This window comes from Typopeltis vanoorti, chromosome 24 (genome assembly GCF_054136105.1).
Source record: "Typopeltis vanoorti isolate ZY-2024b chromosome 24, IOZ_Tvanoo_1.0, whole genome shotgun sequence".
Taxonomy (NCBI): Eukaryota; Metazoa; Arthropoda; class Arachnida; order Uropygi; family Thelyphonidae; genus Typopeltis; species Typopeltis vanoorti.
The window spans coordinates 58,462,384-58,482,408 of NC_143572.1; the positions used below are offsets into that span (position 1 = coordinate 58,462,384).

At 35.4% G+C, this 20,025-nt stretch overlaps 1 protein-coding gene across 1 annotated transcript in view; it reads right to left on the reverse strand.

The window, feature by feature from the left end:
* The window catches only part of LOC150093256 (nicotinamide N-methyltransferase-like), a 393,830-nt gene extending 375,947 nt beyond the window's left edge, over positions 1-17,883 (reverse strand). Inside the window, exons 1-3 of the mRNA XM_090413897.1 lie at positions 17,783-17,883; positions 12,907-13,065; positions 11,554-11,761 (exon numbers count right to left, since the gene is read on the reverse strand). Coding sequence (XP_090270023.1) covers positions 11,554-11,761; positions 12,907-13,042 — 344 coding nt within the window. The 5' untranslated portion in view covers positions 13,043-13,065; positions 17,783-17,883. The remainder of the gene's footprint in view (positions 1-11,553; positions 11,762-12,906; positions 13,066-17,782) is intronic.
* Positions 17,884-20,025: the final 2,142 nt, after the last annotated feature.

Here is a 20,025-nt window from a genome sequence, read left to right on the forward strand (position 1 = left end):
GTTCCATGCCTCCGTTACATTTGTTATTTTTATTATATTGTCTAGTATTTGTTTAATTTCCGATGTAAATTGATCTGTGTTAATAATGCTGTTATTTAGTTTCCATAGTGGGTAGTTTCTGTTAGTGTATATGTTGCTGTCTAAGGTCTCAAGGGACAGTTTAGCCTTGACCAAGTGGTGGTCACTAAAAGTTAGTGGTGCATGGCAAACTTCCTTAACAGTGGACTTTAGATGCTGGCTTATGTATATTCTGTCTAGCCGTGAGGCATTGGTGAGGGAAAAATGTGTGTACTCCCTCCGTGTAGGATATAGTATGCGAAATGTGTCCTTTATATTACATCGTTGTATTATGTGTGTGAAGTTGTTCTTTGTTGAAGTGTTTTTAATTTCCTTGTCTATATTGTTGTTTTCGGTAAAGTTCATGTCCCCGGCTGCTATGATTTTTTTTATGTTTAGCATTTATTTCCAAGTGTTTCCCAGAAGTGTTTTTTGTTGTTGTGATCAGCAGGGCCGTAGATGTTTATTAACGACACTATTTGATCTCCCCAGACCACTTCAACCTCGAGGGCTCTGTGTTCTATTATGGTGCTGTGGGATATGATTTGTATGTTGCTTTTTTTTCTTATGAGGGTTGATAATCCTGCAATGCCATTACCTTGTGCTGGCTCGCCAACGATGTAGTAATGACATTGCAGGCTTCTGTGAAATTTTTTTTCTGTTTCTGAGTCTGTGTTTAGTCTCGTGTCTTGTAGCATTACAATGTCTGTGTGGTTCTGATGTATCATGTTTCTTAATAATTTCTGTGACTGCTGACTGTTTAGACCATTGCAATTAATGCTCACTATATTAATTGGTTTCTTCATAATTTTTGAAATCAGCAGTTCTTTCCTCTCTGAGTTTTTACTTTATCTTTTTCTCTTTTTGCTTTTACATTAGGTGTAAATTTCATTTTGTTCCTTCTATGTGGGGTGAAAGCACTTGGACTTTTTCCATTTCCACCCAGATTTTCTGGACTTATAGTAAGCTCCTCTTTATCATTCTTCTTGACAAATTCTTTTTTTCCTGCCATGTCTTCTCTGCAGTTTTGTTCCTGAGAGGTTATGCAAGATGTTTCGGCTTCTTGCAGTTCATCTTTTCCTGCATTTTTTTTTCTTCTGTAATGTCCTCTCTACATATATTTTCTTCAGAGGTTACACATGGTGTTCCCTCTTCTTGCTGCTTATTTGGGAGTATTTTTTTGCTAGTATCTTCGGATGTATTTTTTCCGTTTACTTTCTTCAGTTGCATGTCTTCTAAGTTGTTCTCTTGAACATCGTCTGCTTTTTCCAGCTCATTTTGTGAACTTGGCTGGTCTGCAGCCGTTCGTTTGGCTAACATCGATGCGTATGTCTGCCCAGGACATTCTTTCATGTTATGGCCTATTCGGTTACACTGCTCGCATTTCGGAGCACTGCATTCTTTCCTTAAGTGACCAATTTTCCTGCAGCGAAAGCATGCAGGGGGGCGTCCTGGGATGATTACTATTCCCGTCATTTTTTGAACTTTAATGACATACGGTATTTCTTCAGTTTTGGCGCCTTCGTTCAAGGTGATGGTTACTTTTCTTTTGTTAGAAAGGACATGTGCCCACTCTTTGTCCCTGGTGTTACTGGTGACTTGTTCAATGCATTCGATTTTTCCAAATTTTTCGAAGTGCATTGACACCAGTCTGTTTGGGATTTGGGGGGGTAACCAGTGTATAATAATATCTATCTTACGATTTTTAGATATTGGCAGGATTTTGCATTTACGTTTACATACATCAAATTCTTTAAAATTTACAAACGTTTCTTTTACAGCAATGGACTTAAAGGAAATAAGGAAAATATAATTATATTTGAGGACACCGAGGTGCCAGACATCTGAACCTCTTACCTTGGATTTGAGGCTTTCGATGATGTCTTCCTCGGTGTACGGAGCTCCAGCTGGGTCGCACTGTAAGATGCAGGCCTTACTCCAGTCCAATTCCTCTGGCAGGTTTATTGAAGATATGATGTCTACGTTGGTATCCATGGAAGAAACTGTAGCGTTTCCCGATAAATTATTTTTCGATCCGTTTACTTTGGTGGAGTTCTCTTGACGAACGGCCAGACTAGGGTCGGTCGGATTACTTGACGATGTTCCCGACACAGTAGCCATTTTCACGGAAAGCATTTAGCAATCGTGGGCGAGGGCACTGCTAATCGCCTTACGACGCTCTTAATCCTTCAACAAAGCACTAAACACTATGGACGCGGAACACAATAAAACACGTCTGCTCTGGTCAGAGTCCAAGCAAAAAGTCCGAATTAACCACTATGCTAAGTCTGCTGGAAATTGACATTTATTTATTTCCTACATATAGTTAGCAATGCGTTTATTTCTATTTTATGTTTTTTTTTTAATTCTTACGGAAATGATTGTAGCGACTTGAAAATCATTCATATATTATCATCCGGTAATGAACATTAAAAAAATAAATAAATAAAACTAAAATAAATGAAACACAAAGCTAGAATATCGTCTAATCTCTTATGCATTTCACTTTATCGGAACGGACATTATGCACACTTTTCCAGTAACAAAAAATGCATCCTGGGTTTAAATACTTTCTATTGTAATAGTTAATATCATAAGCTTATTATAGTGTTTTTATGATAATGACATCCTAAATGAACTACATTTTTTTGGTTTAATAATTAGTATAAAAAGTCTTCATTTTTGGCTTCAAACGCGAAATATATATTTGAGACTAAAAAGCAGTCTCGGGTTTATTTCTATTGAGAAATAAATTATCAAAATTTTATTTTTCTATTTTAAATTCTTTTTCATGTACATATTATTTAAACAATGTACGTCACATGGCTCCGTCGGTGTAGACGAAGGGGCGGTGGCATTATATATCGTTGGAGGATTAAGAATGTGGTGAAAAGGTAAGTTGTGGGGGGGGGGGGGTAGAGTAGAATGACCACCCTCAGTGAGTCATTTGATTTCGATACTGCAAAGCGATTTCGATAGACTGGATCTGTGCACAGACAAGTAAGGATTCCAACCGAACACCAGTATATGCCAGATTATGTTGGAATTCAAGACAATTCAAGATAAATACCAGACGAAAGGCTCTTCAAGAATGCATTCAAACTAGAGACATTTTATTCGAATATTCTCGTTGTTAACAGCGGTGTTCACAAAATGGTATTACGCTATTTTGATAATCTCCATCAACAGTGAATAGATGTGACCACCAGATTTGTGTTCTTCACTCGTGAAGTTTTGGGTCCAAAGGAATTTTCAATTGAAGTGGATTTAATCGAACGTATATGAAGTTGGAGGGTTTTCTAAGACTTTTTTCCTCTTGCAATACATTCAGATTAACCGCAGAACACAAGCAATTGAAAGACAACGCATTTGAGAATTTCAATTCCTTCGGATATAACTGCAATGAATCTGAATAAAGGTAACTGTTTTCAAGATTTCATTCTCCATACCCTTAGACTCTGCCATAAGCATTTAACGTGCATTGCAGTTTAGGAGGATTGATTCGTATTACCCCTAAGTAACTACGGACATGAAGCATGTGTGTGTGTGTGTGTGTGTGAAAATAATAAATTTAAGAAACGTTTTGCACATGTAGTCTCGTCTACAACAGTTGTAGATCAAACAAATGTTACGTGAAAATGACACAGCAGTAGAATTTCAAATTTTGTGTTTGATATTCAAAATCCACTTTTTTTTTAAAAATTTTTATTAATAGTTTTTTTTTCCCCAAGAAATGAAACAAAAAGAAATAAAAGAAGAGAAAATAGCGGCTTAACCGTAAATCGTAGTTCGAATAACTGCAACTTTACTTAATTTATAATGTGAAAATATTTTGCATGGAGGAAAATTGTAGATAGGAAGTTAGTGATGATGTAATTTTTTCATGTAGTATTGTCATATCCTGTACACCCCTCAAGGGTACATGGCAGGAATTTGATGATGATGAAATATTTTGCATGTGTCAGTTTTATTTTACATTATTTATTTATTTTTGTGTCGTATTCTGTTCTCTGTGTATAAAGAGAGACATCTCTTGATAACAATTAAAACTAAATAACCAACTAGAAGTTACGTAAGTTTTTTATTTTAATTGATTTTATCTCCTATGTATGAATACGGAATAAAAGAATGCAAAAGCACTTTTTTTCAGCTACGGATGTCGTACAGCATTATAAATTCTTTCTCTGTTTTTAATAGCATTCAACTAAATGGTGTGTTTGTTAATTTCGAAAATACCAAATTCACTAATTATCAGATTTTGTGAATATTCATTGAAGAAAATGTCTATTTAAATTTTAATTCTTTTTTATTTATAAATTCTAGTATTAATGCATTAAACAAAGCAGTAGAGAGCAAACGTTAAAGTAATAAAATTAAAAAAATAATAAAAGAATTGCAGTGGTTTTCAACCGCTGACTAAACGAGCTATAGTTGAAATTAAATTCCAAAAAAACACTTATTTTTCAATGCTAGTCACCATTTTACTATCTTTCATAAATTTCGTGTGCAGGAGGAAATGTGAGACCATATTTTAGAAAAGAAAAACAGAGCAAGACTGCGTAAGTGGCGCTTTTAGGTACAAACCTTGTAGTTAGAAGTAGCCACTATACTAAGCCTGCCCCATTTTAGCCTTTTATTAGGGTTTATATATAGTTAACAATGGTATGCTGCATATTATTTTTTAACGTCACAATTTCTATGGAATTCTTAGCAGTAGCATATATAATATATATATATATATATATGTGTGTATGTGTGTGTGTGTTGACATTTTATTTACTGGAAGGCGCTACGACGTGAGTTGCGGAATATTTAATACCGCAGATTTTGTTCCTTTTTTACCAATTCTGATTGATTTTGATGAGAGCGAAAGCATTGTGTGTAAAGTTTTCTAACTTCAATCACTTCAGAACATTGTAGTGGCAGCGAAAGCGATTTGCTGAACCTCAGTATCTGTTACCTACTGTTGGAAAAGTCGTTGTTGTAAATGCATACACGTTAGAAGTAAGTTTACGAAAGACTCTTGGCAGTACTAATGGAGGAGCTTTCGCCTAGTTTCACAAATTTCCTAATAGCAGAGCGTTATTAATTTTAATTCTAGAACATTACTGGAATACAAAGTTGGCACAACACATTCCTGCTGGAATGTGTTGTGCCAACTTTGTAATAAAGATTATAATTTGGAACTTTTTCTTGACTGAAGTAGTCGTGTTTCTGTTCCCAACTCTGTCATTTTCTCTCCTCGGTTTATAGTTGACCAGTGCACATTTTTGCCACCAGTGACATTCTTAAGAGGAGATCATCTACCTCCTTATCATTTTGAAATACTAAATCCTTTCAGCGTCTGTAACCAAATGTTCAAACTGTTTTTGTCTGTGTTTTAGCCCTCCCCGATATATATATATATACTTTTTTTTTTTTTCATTTTTTCATTTTCTTGTGTTTTTTTTTTCATTTTTGCACGTATCATTTGTAATTGGATACGTTCACCATCTCACCAAATGACAAGAATATAAAGAGAATAAATGAGAGTTGCTTTCTGAATTTGTTTTAATTTCATATGTAGCTAAATTTCATCCGTGATTCAACACAGTAGCTGTTCTGTTTTTCCTACTCGCTCTTATAATTTCTTGAAAGAGTTCTCCTCAGCATTCATAATTAGAGAACATGATGTTTTCGGAGCGAATGATGAATAAAATCACTCTGTTTAACGATGTAGAAAACAGAAATAAAAAATATGTGTATTGGTCACCAACCTACAATAAGTGATCCTTCCTAAAATACAAAGATATTTCTTTGTATTTTAGGAATTGACTAATTTGACTAATTCTTTATTGCAGTACCCTACATGTACATATGCAGTTTGAATATTTTAATAAAATTACGCACGTTTCAGAGGTGCAATAATAAAATTAAATATATTAATATTCTTTATATGGCAACCATATGCCTGGGCAAGGAGTGTCCTGGGTTCGATTCCCGTCGACGACGCGAAGAGCTTAAGGATCTTTCTCATCCATAGCCAAGATAGCCGGTCTTGGGCGTGGACAGCAGGGTTTTTCTCCCCAGTTTATGTGGGATTTTTTATCCGGAAAACCGGCCCTGTCGATATATTTTTGTCTGAATGAGAGAGTTTTAAGATCGATGTTCATCATCATCAGCACGTTGCCCTTTTTGGTGTGTGAGGTTTGTTTCACCATTCTTTGCCATTTCTTTCTCTGTCCATTTCCAAGTTGTTTCACAACCTGGCAATCAACAAAAGAACAGCATCGCGTAAGAAGCACGTCTTTGTTACAAAACTGGTAAGAAAAGTAGCCACTACACCGTCTGCTCCAAGTAGCTATTTCTATTATCTTATACATATAATTAACAGTCGGTGTTTTTTGATTTTCTCTCATTCTTGGAATTCCTCATTGAAATAATGTGTTGGTAGAAAGTGAAGTACTTTATTGGCATACATAATGAAATCAATCAATAAATAAAGCAATCAGTAAATCTAGCAGAAGAAGATTTAAGAGAAGATTGAAGATTGACTGAGAAGATTGAAGGTTGTTATAGCAGCGAAGGTCGAACAATTATATATAAATACCCTTCTAATAGTTCTTCATTTGCCTACATAGGCGACTAACTTATATGTAAATTAATTAAACAATTATGCTCTAAAACTCATCAGGAATTTCTTTGGTGTTTCACCTTAGAGATAATTAAATAAAAAAAGGCTATCTCTTAAACATAAATTATCTCGGTTTACACTCGCTGGTAACAGAGACAAGTGGCTGGCTATTACAGAGGCTAAAATATTAATGGTAGAAGAAAAATAAATAAATAAATAATTGCTGCTTTTACTAAAATCATAAGCAGAAGATACGTATTTCAAGCATATCTTTGAGAACCTCTTGTGGAGATCTCAAATACGGGACTGAAATCAACGAATAAAAAAATTTTAAAATATCCTCTTCACACGCGATATATTTCTTTGTGACCTTCACTGTTGAAATCGATGTTATCTTATTATTTTTGTTTTCGTGATGCTTATCTCGAGCAGTTATAACACACTTCGCAATTTCTCCATCTTTGTCTAAGAAATAAATACAGATAAAAAAGTACTTGATTTAAAATCTACAAATGATATTGAAAAATAAATTCCTAGTTTAAATTTTTTTCAAGAAACAAAGATAAAAGAAACAGTTACACAAATACAAGCACACTTCTCAGTTTGATAAATATTTAATATTGATGTGGCTTGCCATAAGAAGCGAAGTTCTTGACTATACTAAAATTAGCTAGAAGCATTGAATAATACACACACACACACACACGTATAATATATAACCCCCATTTAATGCTATTAATTAAGCTCTTTAAGACCAATTACAGACGATTGAACTTGAATCTCACATTTAAGAAAAAAATGAAGCTCTTTTAATAATTTAGGTTCGCATGGGAATTAAGAGTTATTTTTCTTCAATCTACAAGTAAAATGGACACTAATTACCGATCTTTTTTAACGTGATTAATCCATACAAGACATGATTTCAAACGAAATCCACTCCAATCCAATATTTATGAAATACTAGATAATAAAGAGTCCAAATTCAGCTTGAAAACAAACTATCCAGGTTCGGTTTTGCTATCTACCATAATCTGTCCTGAATTATACCACGAAATGCATTTTAAATTTTATTTGATTTTAATTTAAATCATTAAATTTAGTTAAATTTTAGTTTGACGATAAAACTGGGAATTATTATTATTATTATTATTATTATTATTTGGGTAAAAATAAATAATAATATCTTTTCATCCAAACTTGGTTCAGAATGCTAATGTAAATTTCAAATTATAATATAATTAAATGTAGATGTGGCTCAAGAGTTCGAAAGAAATTTGCAAATAAATATATTTTGGAAAGAAATCCAAAAACACCTCACGCTTTTATGAATAACATTTCTCTAGTAATCTGTATTCCTTTAAAGCAGTAATATATTATAATTCTGTTGTATGACTATACAGCCTCCGTAGACGAAGTCCTTTGGTACCAAAGACCTGGATTCGATTCCCGTCTATGAGGTTGGGAACCTTTATCTGGTCTCTTTCGACTGAAGGTGAGTTAGCCGGTCTCATAAGGTGGTAAGAGGATTTTTTTTTTCACCCGAAAACTGGTTTTTCGTCCCCTAGCCATATGACGTTCCCGAGCCAGAATAAAATTGGGGGCTTGGTGAAAGCAATGGTGAATATTCGGTAAAAAAAAAAAAATAGAAAACATTAATTTTTTACGCTGTTAATAGGCTTCTGTGATGTTCATTATTTTGAATTGTTCCCAAATAAACTTCTGCCAAATAAAAGAATCTTACATAACTTTACTATTCAGCTACTGAAGTTTTCCATTATTTGGATTGGGTTTAAATATAAGGAACTCATTTTGCCTCTTTACAAGGCCTTCATAAGACGGGACAGATCGTAAAAATTCTTATCCAATACTTCCCATCCATCCGTTAGGAAGGGTTGAGTCCCCACCCGACCTACAACGAATTAATGAAGCCGGTTTGTCACTCATCTGCTGCATCCCCTAAGGGCGATATTCACGACTGTAATCCGTGTGTGTTCACTGGGACGAAAAATCCGAGTTTCTAGGATCTACCATCGTATGAGACTAATTAACTCACCTTTCGCCAAAAGAGACACCAGATAAAGAATCCTCATGTCACTGACGGGAATAAATTCCACGTCTTTCAGAACAAAGGGCTTCTTCTATATCGAATGAGCTACAGAGACTGGAATGGTCATAAAGATATCAATAGGGAAATTTTCATCATCATCATATATATATATATATATATATATATATATATATATATATATATATTAGGATAACCAAGCAATTTTATATGCTTGGTTATTTTAGCTCCTAATCCCAAGTATGCAAACAATTAAGTTTGCGCCTGAAACAAAGTTCAAGTCTAAAGATGGCACAACACCAGGGCAACTCATTGTAAAGGTGGTTAAAGCTTTGATCACTATTCTTAGTATTTTCCCATAATGTAAAGCACATCTCACTGGAAGATGTATACTGCAATGCATTATGGGTGGGGTCACTACCCAGACCGGTTTCGACCTTTTTTGAGGTCTCCTCAGTGAGTAGCTAGACCCTAAATACCAAGGTTTTAGTAATACAAAGCCTTATCAACTTTACCTATATAAGTTGCAACAAGGTGTATTAAGTTTTAATAAAAATCTCCGGAGGAGATATTGATGGGAATAAATTTTTTTAACTTGGGTATATTGTATATTAGGATAACCAAGCAATTTTATATGCTTGGTTATTTTAGCTCCTAATCCCAAGTATGCAAACAATTAAGTTTGCGCCTGAAACAAAGTTCAAGTCTAAAGATGGCACAACACCAGGGCAACTCATTGTAAAGGTGGTTAAAGCTTTGATCACTATTCTTAGTATTTCGAAACCGGTCTGGGTAGTGACCCCACCCATAATGCATTGCAGTATACATCTTCCAGTGAGATGTGCTTTACATTATGGGAAAATACTAAGAATAGTGATCAAAGCTTTAACCACCTTTACAATGAGTTGCCCTGGTGTTGTGCCATCTTTAGACTTGAACTTTGTTTCAGGCGCAAACTTAATTGTTTGCATACTTGGGATTAGGAGCTAAAATAACCAAGCATATAAAATTGCTTGGTTATCCTAATATACAATATACCCAAGTTAAAAATTTATTCCCATCAATATCTCCTCCGGAGATTTTTATTAAAACTTAATACACCTTGTTGCAACTTATATAGGTAAAGTTGATAAGGCTTTGTATTACTAAAACCTTGGTATTTAGGGTCTAGCTACTCACTGAGGAGACCTCAAAAAAGGTCGAAACCGGTCTGGGTAGTGACCCCACCCATAATGCATTGCAGTATACATCTTCCAGTGAGATGTGCTTTACATTATGGGAAAATACTAAGAATAGTGATCAAAGCTTTAACCACCTTTACAATGAGTTGCCCTGGTGTTGTGCCATCTTTAGACTTGAACTTTGTTTCAGGCGCAAACTTAATTGTTTGCATACTTGGGATTAGGAGCTAAAATAACCAAGCATATAAAATTGCTTGGTTATCCTAATATACAATATACCCAAGTTAAAAATTTATTCCCATATATATATATATATATATATGATGGAAAAAAAATTATATATATATATATATATATTTTAATAATAATTTATTACGTATGATACAACATTAAATACATTTGCTTACATATTAAACAACATTACTTACATTTCTTTACATTTGATACATTCATATATTCTAATAATAATAATAATACATTTTTTCTCAATAATCATTATAATAATTTATAATATATGATAAATACATGACATACTTATCATTACATATATAATACAACATTACATACATTTGTTTACATGTGATACGTATATTACATCGATTTGATTATATATGATGCATTTATTTTTTTATTTTTTTTATTTATTATCTTGGATGAGATGTATTTTCTCAGATTTCATCGTCGAAGCTTATTTGTGAGCTTCTCTGAGGATGACCCCAGTTATTATTTACTGGTTTATTTGCTGTGCTGGGAAGCAACGAAATCAAATCTATGTTTAATTGCGCGCGCTCCCCCCCACCCCCCCCCCCCCCCACCCCCCCCCCCCCCCACCCCCCCCCCCCCCCACCCCCCCCCCCCCCCACCCCCCCCCCCCCCCACCCCCCCCCCCCCCCACCCCCCCCCCCCCCCACCCCCCCCCCCCCCCACCCCCCCCCCCCCCCACCCCCCCCCCCCCCCACCCCCCCCCCCCCCCACCCCCCCCCCCCCCCACCCCCCCCCCCCCCCACCCCCCCCCCCCCCCACCCCCCCCCCCCCCCACCCCCCCCCCCCCCCACCCCCCCCCCCCCCCACCCCCCCCCCCCCCCACCCCCCCCCCCCCCCACCCCCCCCCCCCCCCACCCCCCCCCCCCCCCACCCCCCCCCCCCCCCACCCCCCCCCCCCCCCACCCCCCCCCCCCCCCACCCCCCCCCCCCCCCACCCCCCCCCCCCCCCACCCCCCCCCCCCCCCACCCCCCCCCCCCCCCACCCCCCCCCCCCCCCACCCCCCCCCCCCCCCACCCCCCCCCCCATGGCGGGAACATGAGTGCAAGAGCGATAATCTTAGTAACTGTATAAATGATAGGCATGGGCATTATCGTGGAAATGATAACGAGGAGAGAACGATTTCGACTTTGTGTTCGTCAGGTTCGAACTCACTAAACGTGTGCAAAGATATGTATATGTATAAAACACTAGACAAGAATAGAGATTTGAAAGTTGTTCAACTGTGTATTAATGTTGCATGCGCTGAAAGTGGAAAACTTAAAAGGAAAATTATAAATTAAAAAAAAATTAATAATAATTAAATATATAAGAAATATCCAAAATATTAAATAATAAAAATAACTGAAATAAATGATAATGATGAATGACTCACCTATATCCTTCTATTTCAGCAGCGTATTTGAGAAAGGGCGTATAGTCCAACATTCCCGGTTGTTTCCGCATCCACAACTCCACGTGCCGTCGATTGGAGTCGGAGAAGTCGCTTGCGACCAGATAAGGGAAGTAAGCACTTGCAATAGCCAACGAATGTATTGTAGGTCCACATCCGACATCCAAACATTTTGTTCCCGTGAAACGTCCTAATGGGGGAAGATATTTTAACGAAAATTTATCGTTTTAATTAGTTTAGATTTTGTTCAAAATGTAAGAGATCCCCTCTGCAAGTGAGTCAGTCTATAACAAAGGAAACAGTGCCACACATTACTGAAAAAATGTTCATAATCAAATGTAAACAAATTTTTCCTTTCCCAACCTACTAATGTTGATTAGGTTCATGGGTTGATTAACCAACCTCTCGTGTATGAGCTCCACATAAATGGAGTTAAGTCGCTAAAAAACTGGATCTTTCCACTCGTATTCTCAAGTAAGTGTTATTTATCCATGACCCGTGGAGAGTTCACTAATTTAACTGCAATAGCAAAGGTCAATGAAGGAACACCTTATGGCTAGATGGTCCTCTTTTTAAAAATGTTATCATTATTTTTTTAAAAATCAAATTTAAAATTGCATTTTCTCCAGAAAAACTCTATATTAAGAACAAAGTCGTTTTTAATTTTTAGAATTAACGTGCAATGCAAACAGAAAAATAAAAATAAATAAATAAAATAATAAAAAAATTAAAATAAAAAAATAAATAAAATAAAGAACAATAACAATAAACTCAATTAAATAAAATAATTTTATAAAATAGAACAATAAAAAAATATCAAAATGAAATTATTTAAAGCGATTATTCTCGAACGGGTTAAATCGAGCTAATTTAGTTCTAACTTTTGAAAATCAGAGCAGTCTCTGCTATTCTAGACATCGCCAATAGCTGAGCTCACAGCCGATCATGATTTTAAGGATTTAGAGTAAGAGTAGAGCAAACAGATACACTCACTTCATACTTTTAAAGCTTTGTTTGTATAATTGTCTGAAATATTACAAATTCTCTTAAAACATGACATTAAGAAGATAACAAATTGTCGATGTCAAAAAACAATTAAATCAGGAACTGGCAGAAAAAGCATAGAAAAGGCATCGAGAATATGTTCACTAGTGGATGATTAGAATCGAACAAATAATGTTCTATTTCCTGGAAGTCTAGAATTATGGTTCTAGAAACATTGCCACAAGTCTACACATGCTGAGACTAGTTTTTTAAATGTTAAACTGTAGAGGGAAAAAGACAACATTCCATTTTTGTGATTTGTAACTGAAGAATAAATAAAATAATACTTACCGCTACTTAATGTTTCATGAATATTCTTGAGATAAAATTGATACGCCTTTCTATCTAATAAGGCATTTGCCAGTTCAATATATCCTGCAGAGTCGAATGAATCTCCCTCGAAGTGTTTTTTCCATTCTGTGGACATTTTCAGATGAAAATTCGGTGGAGCTGAAAGAATATTTTACACATGTATTTATTTTTTTTCATTACTTTGTTGTATTTATAAAGACGAGAATGTGATAATAACGTACATATAGAATTAGTCAAGTTTCGATTTATGATTATATTCCAATAGAATCAAAAACCCAAACTCGAAGTGGGTATAAGGCCTTGATAAAACCTTAATAATCGTAATTATTAAGTAATGATTACTTATTAAGTAAATAAATAATTATTAATTTATTAATTATTAAATTATTACTGAATTCAACAATAAAGTATGTTATATTTGGCTTGGATAGCATGTGGTGTCTCTCGATGAGTTCGTTACTCCCTGGAGGTGTCTCTTAATAATAATAATAATAATAATTTTTTTTAAACTGTAATAACGTTTTATTTATCATCATACAGAGTACATACTATAACATTTTCTGTTCAGTACAAATGTAGAGAACAGTGATTTATTTAAGTATAAATGTACATACATTATTTTTTTTTCAATATCAATATCATAGCTTATTATTATACAGCCTATTTACATATACACATTTTTTTAAAAAAATATCTCTTCGTTATTGTTTACTTCATTACTTTATTGACTGTTTTGTTACATAACCTGCATTCTTTGATTATAAATTACGTGTAGATGAGTGAGGCGAATTAATTCCACCTACTTCGAAGCTTGGGTTAGCTTTTATGAAGAGAGTGGGATTTAGTCTTCACTATTTGTGTTGTTGCTACTGTTTATGCATGGGATGTAGGCATTGGATGCTGGTGATTTGTGATGTGTATATTAGTGTTAATGGTATATTAACTTTGTTGGTATATTTTGCAGAGTTCGCGTTTTACTGTTCTGTAGTCATCTACGTGTTTTAACTTTCTTGGTAGGTTGTTGAGTTGCGTGGGTATCTGATGTGATCTCACAAAAGAACCGTATGAGTTGTTGAAAGGTGTGGGGATATTTTTTTTTAATTGATATCTCAAATATTTACAAATATACAATGATCATCTTGAGTACCATTCAGTATATTATTTTACAAGGTTCAGCACTTTGTGCTATATATAATGAGATTTCAATAATAATGATGATAACATAGTTTTTTTGCTATCTTTTAAAATAACAATCACAGTAATAATTTACAATTATATAGTTCAGAGTTACACAAGTTAAATAATATTACATGTTTTAGTTTATTTTTTTTTTGTTTCAAAGTTTGAGAAAGTGTGATTATACAACAGTGTTTGCACATGTACAATTAAAATATATTTCCTATTTCTCACAAACATACAATGTAAACTCATTATTTACATATTTTTTAATAATAAGAATAATTTATTACATTATGATTTCATGTTACATAGTAATATTATATTAACGACATTATCACATAATAATCAGTATCTTCAGTATCTTCTTTATTGTTATATACTTTATTGACTGTTTTGTTACATTTATGCATTTCATTATACGGATTACGTGTAGATTGAGACAAGTTAATCCCATCTACTTCCAATCTATTTCAACTTACAACACATATTTCCAATCATGTGTTCATAAGTGTTGCATATTTCCTTAATTTTCTTAATTAACTGTTTTTCTATTATAACTGAGATCTTTAATTAGATTTATAATTGTTTATTTTGTTATAATTATCATGAGAAATGAATCCCTTAAATAGGCAAGCCTAAAAACCGTACAATTTTTTTTATTCCAAAGTTCTCGTGTATTTGTTTCCTTTCCTCTGATCCTCGTTAAGAAAGGATTAACAGAAAAGTTTGCCATTTGCTTAAGAAATAAAAAATATTTAAAAATAATACCAAAACACGGATAGCCGAAAGGAATGGTTGATGTAACACCATAATGCTGGACGAATAAGTTAACCATCAGCAAATAGGAAGGAAAAAAACCCATAATACAAATACTTTATACCAAATAAATATCCTAACATTATATCTTAACATTATAAATATATATATATATATATATATATATATACATAAAAGAAGAGAGAGAGAGAGAGAGAGAAAGAGAGAGAGAGAAATAGATAAAAACAATAAAACAAGTAAACAAATTGGAAGACTTGGATCGAGAGATCCCGCCGTAAAAGGGCTCAGGACCCCCTCGATGTTGGCCTTCGCAACCCGCATTTGTTCAGGCCAATCCCCCCCTACATTAGAATGAAACGAGATTAGACTAAAATGACAAATCTGATAAAATCTGAGATTAAAAGGTCATCAAAAATGATGTTACAAATAATTGCACACTTTCAATCTCCCCTGTGTAATCTGACATATGGTTGGTGGCTTACACCATCTCCTTAGGAACCGCCCTTGCCCCAGAGGTATCTTTCCTACTCCAGGAATTGAGGGAGATAGGCGGAGAAACACTTCTTAATTCGATGGTAGATTGATGAGAAAAATTAGATTTTTTTTTATTTTTTATTTTTTTTCTCACCGGTGGGGGAAACAGCAATAGGACAACCTCAGAGAAAGTGGGCAACGGAATCCTAAGCGTTTCCGCCAGTGTTTAAAAGTGTTTCACCAAATTTGCTACACTGGTAGAAGAGGTGCCCTTTCACTTGCATGGCATACTTCTCAAAAGGGGTCACAAGGTTGAGGACGATATTATGATTTCACTAGTTTCATCGAGATTTCAAAGCGATTCTCCAAGTCAAAACCCGGTGAAAAGGTTGTCCCCAGCTGTTTTTGATATTCAGAAAGAGTACCTCTTAATTCGTGCCCAGATCAGGCGTCTCAAAAACAAAGAAATCGAAATGTTCCAGTAAATATCCAATAGAGTGTTTAATTTGATTGCCAGATGGGTGATTTGATGCGAAAGCTTTCAGTATGGTTAGTGAAATATGAATATTTCAAGATCGGTAGGGCAACTCTACGTGATTCGGGGAAAGAGGGAGGCAGATGGTGAAAAGCCCTGAGTACCTCGAGTTTCCTGTTGCTCCAGAAGAAGACGTCGTGAGCTGCTTGTATAGAACTATATCTTGTGTCTGTGATGTTTGTTTAGTTGACTGTGTGTAAAAGCACAGGTATTACGATGATTTTGTTGTCTGTTGCTTGACCGTTGAAAGATAGATAATTTGGCTTTAAAGGGCGCGTTTGTTACGACAGGAATTGAGCAGCTTTTATATTGGTAACACAGGGCTGGCATATTGTTAATGGTCCGGTTGCGGTGTTAAACCATACAGAAGAACAGCAGGGTCGAATTTTCCATTGGTTTTCATTTTCGTTTTGTCTGGGTTAGCACGAAGACCACTGAGCACGCTATACTATCGCAGTATGCCGAAGAAAATATAAATCGAATAGGAATCCCGAAGGTTCCAATAATATCATCAGCATACACGACTGTCTTGCCCTGTTTGGACCCTATGGGCTGCGGTATTCCTCTCACTGAATGTGAGTCATCAATTGTTTTTTTTTTTAAGGTTCTAGTACTAAAGCGAAAAGAAGGGGGAAGCCTTTACGAACCCCTCTGCGTACGGGAATGGATTCAGAGAGAAACCCATTAATGGCGATAGATTTTGTTCTGTTGTAGATGCTTTCGATTATTTCCCTTACGCAAGAAGCCACACCGACTTTCTCTAGGATATAGAACAGGAAGGTTGTGCTTTCCTGAACTACATCCTAGTACTATTTGCACTATCGAACACCTTTACCAAATCCACTGACACAAGTGCGAGTAGGAGTTCATCGTTCGTCACGAGGCGAATAAGATCTCTTAACAGAAATAGGTTTAGTGCCATCGCCTTACCCGGAACTCCGTACACTTGAATGCTGGTAAGCACATTTACCAATCCCAATTTCAGACGAGGACACACCGCTTTTTCGAATAGCTTGTAATCCGAATGGGTCAAGGAAATGGACCTACAGTTACCCACACTATTCAGGTCTCTCCCCTTTTTGGTGATAAAAATCGTGTACCCACTAACAAAGTCAGAAGGCAAGTATCCTGTAGATAAAAATGTATTTAAATTCGAGACCAGGAATAGGCAAGAGGAAATTCCAGACAGACCGATAATGCTCAACACCGAGTCCATCTAGGCCAGGGATTTTCCTGAGGTGTAGGTCTTTGTAAGCCCGAGTAACCTCTTTCAATGTTATCGGTCTACTTTGAAGTACACACGGGTGTTCAGGCTTCCAGAACACAAAAAGGAAGCCTTCTTGTGTTCCAAGCGTTAAAATCGCCTCGCATTCCGGCGTCATCGGAATAGGCTCTCGAATATTTATTAAAAATTTGCTGCAGGACATCTTTCGTGGTCTTGAATGTTTGACCGTTGAAGCAATAAACGCCCATGCATGAAGATTTGCCAGAATAAGTGAAAATAATTCTATGAAGAAGTCGCATTTTCGATATTCACGTAAGAAAATGGCATATCAATATACTCTAAAAATACTCAACTAGAACAGTTTTAGAGAGATTTCTCAATTAATTATAAAGTAAATTATAATTGACAATAAATTGTATTTTATTCCATTATGAATATACATCGGTACTAGATATATAACCCCTAGTTAACCTGATTATTTTTCTACACTTAATTGCTACCAAAATTAAGTACATATGCATCCCTCAAGGGCCGATCTTTCAAAAAATGAAGATTACCACTTGTCCAAGTTTCATACTTGTACGTACGTCAATAATAAGTAATAAAGATGAAAATTATATATTGTTTATTATACGTAATTTAAGTGCATTCAAAATAAAACTTACCTTGATTCAGATGTGTTGGCAAACGTCTCTAAACTCTTTGAAGATTACAACTCAAATGATATCTCGAAATGTACGTCTTTAGTTGTCACAGATAAGATGAAAATAACACGTAATTTCAAGGTTAATTCTGTTTAAATTATGATTATGTAAGACCACTTAAAACTCTGAGCAATAAAAAATTATCTTTTATCTATACAACGTTTGATAGCCACCTATTAATTATTTTTAAGATGAAGGTATACTTTAAGCACCCATCAGCACACATTTTATCTATTTATTGAGACAAATTATTATTACAAGTAAAGAATATATAGAATAGTACGCAATCTATCGTTCATAATTTAAAGAAAAATAAATGGTGCGTCATTTTGTAGTCAGACAGTGTACTAAACACACAGACACACACACCCACACCCACACACCCATGCACATATATTTTTATTTTATTTAAAGATAATAGTCTTATGTACAGGATTAACCGGTTTTAGTTCTCTGCAGTCAGGCAGAGAAGAAGTTCACACGCTGATTGATTGTTGAGATAAATTACGTAAGAATAACAGTAGTTATAGGATGACATTAAACTTTACATACCAGTCACAGTTTTTATAATTTGATGGTACAACTTACACGAAAGTTGCCATAAGACAATATTACATATTTACACGAAAGTAACAGATGGTCATCATTCACACCGTAAGCACGGAAATCTATTTCTTCTTCATTTTTTTTGGGAGGCGGAATAAAGATGTCACTTCTAGGGTGGAAAGTGGACTGTGATACAATCACCATGCTCAGCCTCTCTCTCTCTCTCTCTCTCTCTCTACGAAACTGTTGTGCTGTCTGGTCTTGTGTGTCGAAGATAGAAACTGTATATTACTGCATTAGCAGGGATGAAGAGGTAGCTGCAGATGGAATGGTTGTTTGACTCTGCATGGACAAGATTGAGATATTCCTCTTCTGTATGAAGACAACCTCGAGTTAAGGTTGTCGTTTCCTGAGACGAACGGATTAATTAGGTATTGACGAGGCATTCTAAATAGATATGCCGGACAGCTCCAGCGTGGTAGTAGAACAGAGGGTTATCTGAAATATCCGGTTGAATTTCCGTAATATGGTTGGAGTGGATAATGCATTGTGCCACATTCTCCGCGTCGGGTTTGGTGGCCCTGGTGCAATATGGTAGGTTCCACCCACACATATAGATATGGATAGATAGAGATTGGGTTCAGGCCACATTGTGATTGGTCGGTGAATTTAGCGCTCTTTTAAAATTACTGATTTTTATCTATTTTATTGTGTTTTACACATAGAAACTTAGTATCTTATAGTATATTTTACTGTTTTAGTGTATTTAGTATTTTATATCATTTTTGTTAAGTTATTGCAGCAGTATTAAATTGAGTTCAAAATAGCTCCAAACCGCACAAGAAATGTAACGCTAAGAAGAGCAGAGAAGTCGTGAAGAAGAAGCCTTGCCCCGCTAAGGATGATATCGAGCTTATTGAAAATGAATTAACCTCCAAAATAGCGAAATCAAAGAAGATTATTAGAGAGATAACGAGGGAATTACAGAAGGTGAAGCAACATTTGAATGAAAATAGGGAGAAAAAGAAAATTATTTGGCATAACCCTATACTGTATACTTTCTAATCAATAAGAAATTACAATTTTTAATTAAAAACCTGTGTTTTCTATCAAAATTACTTCTTGCGTGAATTTTGGGACACCCAATAGAAGAATAGGGTGCATATGAAGAAGAAGAAGATGAGGAGTGCGAACAAGAAGTGAATGTTACTCCTAAGAAACTAACTGCAAAAGAAATTGTGGTAGTTTTCAATCACATTGAACATGCTAAGGAAGTTTTGTTTGATGCTGATCCTGATAGGGAACGAAGCTTCGAATGCCGAAGTCTTGATAAAGCGATCGCCAGCAATCTCAAATTGCATGACAATATGAAAAAGTCAAACACGATTCAAACATCTTTACTTATTTTTATTTTATTTATTTTTTTGTAAACAAGTAGCTCAATCAAATGTTTAGATATTAAATAAAAATGTAAGCAATTGATTTTTATTAATTTTGATGATTTTGTCCTCTAATATAGCTTACACTGTTGTTTTCCAACAGCATATCCAAGCATTCTGTGCTCCACTTGCAGCCTTTCTCCTGATTTAAATGGCATCGAATATTTGTGGAATCAATTGGAAATCAGCATCCTCTCGATTCCAGTACCTCGATCGGCC